At 43.7% G+C, this 10,120-nt stretch overlaps 2 protein-coding genes across 2 annotated transcripts; one reads left to right on the top strand and one right to left on the bottom strand.

The window, feature by feature from the left end:
* Positions 1 to 709: 709 nt before the first annotated feature.
* On the bottom strand, positions 710 to 1,908 carry LOC148997527 (uncharacterized). The gene is made up of 5 exons (XM_089120066.1): positions 1,690 to 1,908; positions 1,502 to 1,602; positions 1,289 to 1,422; positions 1,006 to 1,179; positions 710 to 937 (listed from the first exon to the last, which is right to left on the bottom strand). Exons 1-3 carry the CDS (start codon positions 1,906 to 1,908, stop codon positions 1,305 to 1,307), a joined length of 438 nt encoding a protein of 145 aa, XP_088976192.1. The 3' UTR covers positions 710 to 937; positions 1,006 to 1,179; positions 1,289 to 1,304.
* Positions 1,909 to 3,942: 2,034 nt separating this feature from the next.
* Positions 3,943 to 6,305, top strand: LOC148997526 (uncharacterized). Its single transcript, XM_089120061.1, has 6 exons — positions 3,943 to 3,965; positions 4,182 to 4,562; positions 4,678 to 4,916; positions 5,026 to 5,238; positions 5,339 to 6,112; positions 6,226 to 6,305. The coding sequence occupies exons 1-5, from the start codon at positions 3,943 to 3,945 to the stop codon at positions 5,743 to 5,745; spliced, it is 1,263 nt and encodes a 420-aa protein (XP_088976187.1). The 3' UTR covers positions 5,746 to 6,112; positions 6,226 to 6,305.
* Positions 6,306 to 10,120: the final 3,815 nt, after the last annotated feature.

Below are 10,120 nucleotides of genomic sequence, written 5' to 3'. Positions count from 1 at the left end.
GGACTGGAGGCCAATGTCTAACATCATCAACCTAACAAGTCTGCCTGGCTGTAGCTGTCATCAGGGGTGCGTTATCACCTTATCTCCGAGGTTTGTTTACATACCGGTGCATATGTCTATGCCGGTGTAACAGCTCAGTAATGGCGCCGCCACAAGATGGCAGCCTACACAAGAACGCTCGTCGGATTCGTCTATAGGCAACCTCAGAATGCACAAAGATCCAGGGCAAATTCACTGGTCGTTTATATACGGTAGACCGGAGTCAGATAATTAGGATCTCCAATGGCACTTTACTGTTACTGCTGTCTCTCCTTCTCCATCCGGGTTGAACTGCTGTTTTCAGGCTCCTTCCCTGCCGTGGATTCCTCTGTCCCCTGCCGCTTGCCCTCTTCACTCGAACATCTGCTTTTATGATCCCCCTCGTGAACGCGATGATTCAATCTCCGCCCATCTCACAGCTGCCGCTCGTTTCTCCTTTGCGGAATCCAGCCGAACTGTTTTTCATGGGGCAACCGGTGGGGTGTTACATTAAATTAGCTCCCCATGGAAACAACACCGCGTTCATTGTTCCGCCCAATTGTCACCTGGTGACAATTACATGTAGACAAACAGTTCAGAATGTAAATGTAGTTCTTGCTGCAGTTATTGGCTGCTAAATTGTACATTTTACATTATTGTTTTTTTCTGCCCTTACAAGACAAATGAAAGGTTTTCTTACCAAAACCACGCTCATCACCAAAGTCTTTTATGGTCATGCCCGACCAGTTCTGCTCAGACACACAGCGAAGGATGAACTTGTCATCTTCAACTGCTGCCTTCGAAGGTGGTGTCCACAGCCGTTCGATGTCCTCCGGCTTGGGACAGTTGACCTTCCACCCCTCCTGTGTAATAAGCCGTGCCACCTTTGCGGCTGAAGGCTTGCGGACTGTGAAATGTGCTGAAAGACAGAATGACGTTACTTTGTTTGTGATGAGTAATGCCATGGTTGGATGAAGAGATGTGTACCTGACTAATGATTCCAGCAGCAGAGCTGCGTTGATGACATCCTGCGGCCGGACCGCACCAGCGCTGATGGACAGGTAATGGTGCAGCGCCTCCTGTTGCTGCGCCGGGAGCTTTTCTGCAGCCTCCTCAACAGCCCTCCGCACACACTGAGCAGAGAAAGGAGCCAGCTTGTACCTGCAGAAACAAAAAGGAAATATTAATTGTTATGTGACTGTGATGAGGCAAGATACAAAGAAGTGTATCCGTTCACACACACACACATGGACCCGTGTAAGGCACTTACAATTTATGGAGCCGATTCATGTCCCGAGAGACACTTTGAACCTCCACGCCGGATGACGAAACAAAGAAACTATTGCAGAGTTTCTCCGGCTGAATGTTCTCAGGCCTGATTCGTCTGAAGTACAGCTCCAAGCACTATGGAAAAAAGACAGATGAGTTATTCCATTTAAAACTATGGTGGTGAGAAATCAACAGTTTGTACAGTAAAACTTACAGCTTCCTCCTCAGAGCGATCTGCATACTCGAGGTTTTCTCCCTCTGTACGCCGATCACAAATCTGTCACCCAGCTTGGTCTTGTTCACCCACTCAGCATCCTGGAAAATATTGAAAAGGCGTTATTTACAAATGCACAAGTGTGCCAATATTAAAGCACATACAGAGTGTGTACAGAGTGAACTTACCGTCAAGGCTTCCACAGCTCTGGGACGCTGCATGTGGACAAACACCAAGAGCGCCTCGCAGTAATAGCGGTAGAGCGTCTGGTCCGTGTTGGAGAGCTCTCTGCCCGCCTGGAGGTCCCTCTGGATCCTGAGCACGTCCGGCTTCGCCACTCTCACGATCTTCTGGCAGTGTTTAATGCCAGGAGCCCTCTGAACCAACCGGCTGTTTGGATTAAACATAACAGACAAGACTATTAAAGTTATCAATAACATAAAGTGAGAAAAGAATTTACATTTAAAATGTTTAAGGTTTGCCCCTTACGTTTGAGGAAGATCAGATGAAGGAGCAGAAGCATCATCTTCATCACAGTCAGACTCGCGGGGCTGGTTCGTGATAAAAAAACCACGCTGAAGAAACATGATGACGCGAGAGCGGTGATGAGGCAGGAGCGCACAGATCTGGTTGTAGTCCCAGGTCCTGTTCATCCGAACCCACTCTCTGCTCGAAGCCTTGGCTTTCTGAACCTCGGCAGCTCTCTCCTCGGGCGTGCGTTTCTTCATGCAGACTCTGGCCAGGTGAGCAGCAAGGTTTTCCTGGGGTTTGTGGCACTGCAAGCAGTGGACAACGGTATGATCAGCGGACCTTAAAAACAAAATTACATGATATAGAATCCATTGTTTAAACTATGATCTGAAAGAATGAGACATAAGTAAAAAAAAAGAAATAAAATACTCTTAAATATGCAGCAAAACAGGGCATTGTCCTATTACCATTGAAATGGAGCTCAACAGAAAATACACAAAAACACAAACATTACCTCTTCTCAGCTTGTCCTTCCATTTCAGCAAAATCCGATTCAGATTGTCTCAGCAGTTCAGCAGAGTAGATAGAATCCAAGAGAATCTGCGCAGACCTGATAATGGGCCATCATGAGATAGCTGAGCCATCAGTGAGCCATCAATGAGCCATCAGTTTTACTGCCTGAGCTTGTGAAATGAAACTGAATAGTTCTAATGGTTTTTAAATGGGCAATCATATTTACTGCCAGGGATACTTAAGTGTTTGTTGGCTTAAGAGATGGAATTCATTTAAGTCCTGAGGGAAATAATCTTTTCCCCTCTCTGACCAGCAATAAGCAGAAACAAATTCGTACAGCCATTTTTAGTGCAGTCACTGTAAAGCTCAGAGGCCTAATTCGAGGCCTGTTTGACCCCTGCTCTCTCAGGCTGGGAAAAACATGAAACAGCCTGATATTATTATTTAATATAAAACTAATCTAGGGGTATGTGTGCTTTCATACCCCAACACTTATTTGTCTTTACCATGTTCATAGAGGGAATGAGAGGTCGTCAGGTTAGCTGACCTCTTTGCCGTGGTGAAAATCTGGGAGCACTTTACCAGTTTTCAACTTGGATTATTTTATTAAAATGAACGCATCTCAGTCATTGTTTATGCTACATACAAGTTTTGCACGTCTATTGAAAGCTTGAGACCTGCACTTTAATGTGTTTGCATTGAATTATCTGTATCTTGTTCAGGGAGTTGATAATACAGACTAAAGTTGCGGCGGTCACCGCTGAACTCACCCCAGGCCTTTGTCGTTACTGTTTTGTGCTAAAACGTCTTTATTTAACTCAAATCTCAAGCTTTCTTTCTGCTTTTAGCATCAAATTAATCAGTGAGTTCGGAAAGATTAAGAGTTGAGAAAGATTATTTCCCTCAGGACTTAAATTAATTCCATCTCTTAAGCCAACAAACACTTAAGTATCCCTGGCAGTAAATATGATTGCCCATTTAAAAACCATTAGAACTAATCAGTTTCATTTCACAAGCTCAGGCAGTAAAACTGATGGCTCATTGATGGCTCACTGATGGCTGACTGATGGCTCAGCTATCTCATGATGGCCCATTATCAGGTCTGCGCAGAGGCAGACACCCATTGTATAATACTGCGATCTGATTGGCTGGTTTGAGACACTCAGGAGGTTTATCTGGGAAGCATTCTGCTAGAGAAATCACTTTTCTTCAAATGATTCTACTGTGCTGATCTGCTGAGGACTCCTGGATTCTGCTGAGGACATCTGGATTCTATCTACTCTGCTGAACTGCTGAGAACACTTGGATTCTATCTACTCTGCTGATCTGCTGAGACAATCTGAATTGGATTCTGCTGAGGACATCTGGATTCTATCTACTCTGCTGATCTGCTGGGAACACTTGGATCTATCTACTCTGCTGATCTGCTGAGACAATCTGAATTGGATTTTGCTGAAATGGAAGGACAAGCTGAGAAGAGGTAATGTTTGTGTTTTTGTGTATTTTCTGTTGAGCTCCATTTCAATGGTAATAGGACAATGCCCTGTTCTGCTGCATACTTAAGAGTTTAAGGTTTAAGTTTTTATCTCTTTTTTAAGTTTTGCTGGTCAAGGGTCACATTAGGCCTCTGTTTTAAGAATTCACTGTCTTCATTCATTTGATTTGTAAGTTTTGGTGTGTCTGCTTTGTCTCACAGCCAGAAATTCAACCGTCGCATCATTCACTGCTTGCTGTGTGGGAAACCACAGGAGATGCTGTCGACGCATCTGAGCAGAGTGTGTATGAAAAAGAACACACCCGAAGAACGGATGGAGGAAACAAATAGGGCAAAGGAGTCTGCCAAGGCGTGGACACGGCAAGCCAGGAACTGGGACTACAAGGAGATGGTGAAACGTTACCCCCACAGACCATCCAGACTGGCTCTTCTGAAAGAGCTTTGCCAAAGAGACTTTTTTGTGGCTAATGCTCCTGAACAGGCAGACTTGGACTCAGAACAGGCGTCCACCAGCACGGCGGGTGAACCTTCTGGAGCAGCCGGTGGCCACTCTGAAGCAGCCGTTGTCAGCTCCCTGACACGGTATGTAATTATCTGTAATATAATTATGTTATAAATCTGTTATAATTATAATGTCTCTCAACGCTCATCCATCAGTTCGTTAGTGTGTAACCTCCAAACCTTTTCAATATTGCAGCTCCTCTTCTGACGACTCTGGTGAAGAGGGCACCCAGGCAGTGAAGAGAAGGCGGGTGAAAGAAGAGGTTGGCAGCCCAGCCCCGGACTTTAATGCTTTCCTGCAGGCCTTCCCTGTGGGAATCACTGGCCAACCACCCAACAAGACCCAGAGAGAAAAAGCTGGGTTCCCCGCCGACAGAGTCTTTTATGACAAGTGGAGGGCTCTGCAGTACAGCCTTCGGGAGCAACATCTTTTGTGTAAGTGTATATACTTCCTTATGATCCAATGATTAGATTTGCTCCAACAGAAACATTTTGAACTAGTGTGTGAACCTGAATTTTAATTCAAATGTGCTCTCTTTGACAGCAAAATTCTCAAGACGTGCCCCAACTGCAGCGATGGTGGCCAAAGTCATAGATGCAGAGGGCTGGACAGCCAATCATCCTCGTCCAGAGGACATCATGGCGAAGTGGAGGCCGCTCAGCAGAGCACAGGCGGAGAGTGACCCGTGCATCATCAAGAGGGTGACCAGGCAGAAATGGTCGGGTCTGGCTGTGAAGGCCTTTGGGGAGCAGAAAGGTATGTACAACTGTCTTATGAGCACAGTAAAATCCATAAATAAAATGAATATAATAACATCATGAACAGCACATTAATGACTCCCTCTTTTTGACCACAGGCGTTGTTGCAACCAAGGCCTTCGGGAAGGGCTCCATCCTGTGTGATTTCCACGGAAAGGTGATCACAGGTGCTGAGGGCAGGGAGATGGCAGAGACGCAGGACCAGCTGGGCAACCTGTTTTTCTTCAAACATGGCCCTGACGAAATCTGCATCGATGCGGAGACTTTCCCCTGTGAGTGCCACCCGTCTCTGGAAACCATCGGGAGATGGATTACACACTCAAAGAAGAAGCACAACGTGCAGCCATGCCACTGCATAGTGAAGCTTCAGGGGGGAGACGGGCACGTCCTGCTCTTTCAGGCCACCACGGACATTAAGAAAGATGATAAGATCTGCTTCGACCACGGCATCAAGAAGAGGACTTTTCGTGGGGAGATAGAGGAGCTGGAGTGGCTGAACATTTGATTCTTTACAATTTGTGTCACATTTTATGACACAAGACTATGAACTATCAATGTTTTGTTTTTCAACTGTGAGCTTGCGAATGAACTATAGATGTTTGGACAAAATTGGGAGCTTGCGTATGGACTTGATGTTCATGTAAAAGGAGCCTCAATAGCGTCTAAACATTGTAGTTTCATGTAAAAGGAGCCTCAGTGTGACCAATGAAATAATTGACCTTGATCTACGTCCTGGAGCTGGAGTGGTTGGATCTCAGACTCTATTTTTTCAGACTGTGATTTTGCCGGACGTCTGCTTGCCTCTCACAGACCATGTGTGACAAATTTAAATGGAGCCTCGTTGTGAACTGACAACCCAGACAGACTGTATTGTAAGTAGAGTACTTGTTGTAAGTGTATTGTAAATACTTTGAACAGTATTGTACATGAATTTATGCTCACTGTACATTAGTAAAATAACCTCTCTGTTTTTGGTTTACCACAGCAGGATTTTGAAGAGGGCACCACGCACTCTACCCGGGCATCCCAGGACAGTGTCTCCTTCCATCGTCGGCTCCTCAGAGCTCCTTGAGGGATGCTGAGAACGAGCCAGAACGGGAGAACAATTTCCATAAAGTTACGCATCTCTTTAACCATTCATTCACATACTGCTCACCTTTTATACTACTACTGAATCAGATCAAATGCATTAATATTATGAACATCAGCTATGCTAATTATTTCCCCTCTGCCTTTCTGCTTGTCCCGAGAAAATAGGGGTTCGTCAGGTCCAGTTTGTATCCAGCGTGTCACGGAGACTTCAGATGCCCCAACGCCTGTGATTTGATGACCAAATCATTATTTTAACATTTTTAAAATAGGACTAAAATAACTTTAACTTGTCATTTGATTTTGATTTTTCTACAGTATTTTACAGACAGCTGTCAAACTCTGTTGCAATTGTGTAAACTTTTCGTTTGATTTTTATTTCTCTACAGTATTGTGCCAACAATGAAGAGATGGAGGACTTACAATTTATTTTAAATAAATATCATTATGGTCTACTTTTCTCATTTTTTGAAATATATTTCCAAATCTGTCGAGGTTTTTCAGAGATATTTGCGTGTTATTTGTGTGTCTTGTAACATTGAGGGTGCAGCCATGTTTGTTTAGATGCAAAGCCCTCTGGGATATGACGTCTTAGCTTGTATTGTGATCAAATCAAACAATTTTTCAAAGCAAATTGTATTTTATTAAAATTACAATAAAGCAAAGTAAAAACTATATACACAATTAATACAGAAACAACAAAGAAATATATAGATGAACTCAATTGAAGCTTTAACAAGTTAAGAACTATACACACACACACACACACAATAAAAAGCAGAAAGACACTTTAAACATTAAACAGTGCATCTGTTACAGACAGACATCCCTCCAGTTGTCTGGCACAGGATCCTCCGAACGCAAGCGCCTGTTGAAACATACAGAATGATAATGAAAAGTATGGTTAAATAACATTTTGGAACAAAACAAAATAGAAATGGGTATCCAAATGTACTTTAAGCCTAAATGTTTGCCTAAAAATCTATATATTAACAGGTATATATAAAAACAGGTGATGCAAACTTACTCGTTGTGCTGTGCTCGAAGGCCACCCTGGCCTCGCCATCTTCGAGGACACAGGATGGCCTGGTGTATTCCCTGTATTGGGATCCCTGTATACAGGGTTATTGCGATAAGCAAGGGATGCGATCGCCGAATTACCCAGGTCACATGGGGTAACCGCATCTCATGTCATCTCAAACCTTTTTCTGAGTTGATCTTGATCTGGTCAGACAGTTCTTTCTCCAGCTTTTCCTTTACATCCGTCCAATGTGCAAATTCTTTCCGGAATCTCTTAAAGAATTGTGGCGTTTTCCCTTTATCTAGTACCAGAGAGCTGGAGATCAAGCTGGAGAGCTGGAGAGAATGCGAGTTAAGTCCCTTTGAGAAGGAGCATGACGTGATATAAAGCTAAACAAATCGCCAAACATGATGCAATGAAGCAGGAAAGACACCTCCTGTACCTGTCCGAGCCGCCGGACTCACTGGGCATCTCTAAAAACTGAACTCTGGGTTTGCGGAACAGAGACTCGTCATCGGTGGAGGTGGAGAAGTTCATGGCCGCTACAGAGACAGAGAGAAGGTTAACACTCCTGTAAGGATACCACAATCATTAACGCATGGAATCGTTAATGAATCAGATAGTCGTTATAAAACGAATTGATTCCTTTGTGAGCATTTCAATGACTTTAAAGAGCCCCTATCATGGATTTTTGAAAATGACTGTTCAAATGGTGTGGAATATAGCTCTAAGGGAATGAAAACATCCTGCAAAGATTTATATCTGAAAGTGCACCGTATATAAAGTTATGGTCTTTTAAAAGTGAGTCTATTAAATGAATTGTTTTTGAAACGAGTCATTAGCTGTAGATACATACTGGCCACGCCCAGTTACTGCGCGCGCAGACGGAAGTGTAAACTCGAAGTCAACACACTCAAACACTTCATCATAGCATCATGTCGAGAAGACGCTGTGTTCTACTATGCAGAGATAGTTCAGCCACTTTGTTTTCATTTACCAGGGACGAGCATGTGAAGAATCGGTGGTTAGAGTTCATATCAACACTATAGCCCGATTGTGTTCTCATCATTTTATTGACAAATAACGTTAGTTCAAAAACATAAATGAATTCAAATGTGCATTCACAAGCGGTTGTTCCAGAAGGAGGGCTCAGTAACTTACTTACCCAGTGTATATGGATCAGCTTCCTCCTCCGAATCACAACCTGTAAGTATTATTAATAATTTTTGCTTTTATGGGTTTTGAACGGTTTTGTTGCGTTAGAGCGCGAGGCAGTATGTGTGTGTGTGTGCGGGCGCGTGTGTAAGTTACGCTCAGCGCAGCTTCTAGGTCTCCAATGTCAATTTTTTTTAAATATGTGAAATGTTTGTCGCTGTTATTGGAGTTGTCAAAGAATAGAGCGTCTTGTAGTACTGTAGTGCTTTATCAATATGTTTATGGGTCTGTCATCTGACCAATCACCGCCGATTAGAGTCACGCTAGAGTGGTTTGGAAAAACGAGTCGTTGTACGAATCATTTGGGAGTCTGTGAGCAAATCAGTTAAAAATAAATGCATATTATACGACAAATAAAGTGTTTATCCTTGCATGGATGTTAAACTGTTTTTGGGAACTCCTAAAACAAAAATAGGAACATTTCAAATGCTGTGATAGGGGATGACTTGCACACTGTTTTGTGTGCTGCACACATGTGTAACAGTATATAGCTTGTTTTCACGTGACGTCACGCCACTGTGTTGCCATGGCGCGAAACGCAGATGGAGGGCAGGAAGTGATTTTCTATATTTAGGAAGCACTATAACACACTCAAAATGCCTATGTTTGGCGTCGTTTACGGTTGCTCAGATCGATCAAACCACAAGGAGTTTTTATCGTGTGGCCAAAGTTGTTGTTCATAAGGGGGGAAAATACAAGAAATTGACAGAAAAACACCGGGAAAAATGCTTTGCAAACCCTCGTCTGCGGTCGGGAAAAGCCAAATGGGAAAATGCCAGTGAGAGTGTGTGTGTGTGTGTGTGTGTGTGTGTGTGTGTGTGTGCAGTGATCACTTCATTAAATGTGAGATAATGAATACACTTAAGTGGCTGTTTGTGAAACGTACCAGACTAGTTTCCGAACTTCGTAAAGTCAAAGTATGTCTGTAAGACGAGTTATGGCGCTTTTCCACTGCATAGTACGGTACGGTTCGGCTCAGTACGCTTCGACTCAGCGCGGAAGAGTTCGGATCGCTTTGCGTTTCCACTGCAGTAGTACCCCTTCAAAGTGTGTGGGACTGATCGTTATTTGCGCGCGCCTCTACTGCCATGACATCATCTTAAAAGCGCCACATTTTCAAACCCACAACACAGGAACAATGGAGACTATCGAGGGGATGGTGTTCCTGATTCTCGGTATGTGGTTGTTTTTAACTGCTAGATGGAAAAATGTGTTTAAAATGAGGCTGATGGCAGCAAAACAAAAATACTGCTAAAAAAGTGTCTCGTGTCGCAAATCCAATGACGCTAGTAGTGACGCTGGTAGTGACGATTCTGTCTGACCAATCAGTGATCTGCAGTGTTTCACGTCACATTTTAGTACCGTTACGCTACGCTTGGAACCTCAACAGACCAGGTACCATTTAAAGAGACCTGAAGCGAACCGTACTGTACTGTACCATGCAGTGGAAAAGCACCACAAGTGAGCCGTACCGAACCGTACTATGCAGTGGAAAAGCGCATTAGTTGCTGATATCTACAGCCTCGATGGCAGGCAAATCTCTCAATTCAGTTGA

This window comes from Pimephales promelas, chromosome 2, assembly GCF_988280905.1.
Source record: "Pimephales promelas chromosome 2, fPimPro1.hap1.1, whole genome shotgun sequence".
NCBI lineage: Eukaryota > Metazoa > Chordata > Actinopteri > Cypriniformes > Leuciscidae > Pimephales > Pimephales promelas.
This window is presented reverse-complemented; position numbering and strand designations above follow the sequence as displayed.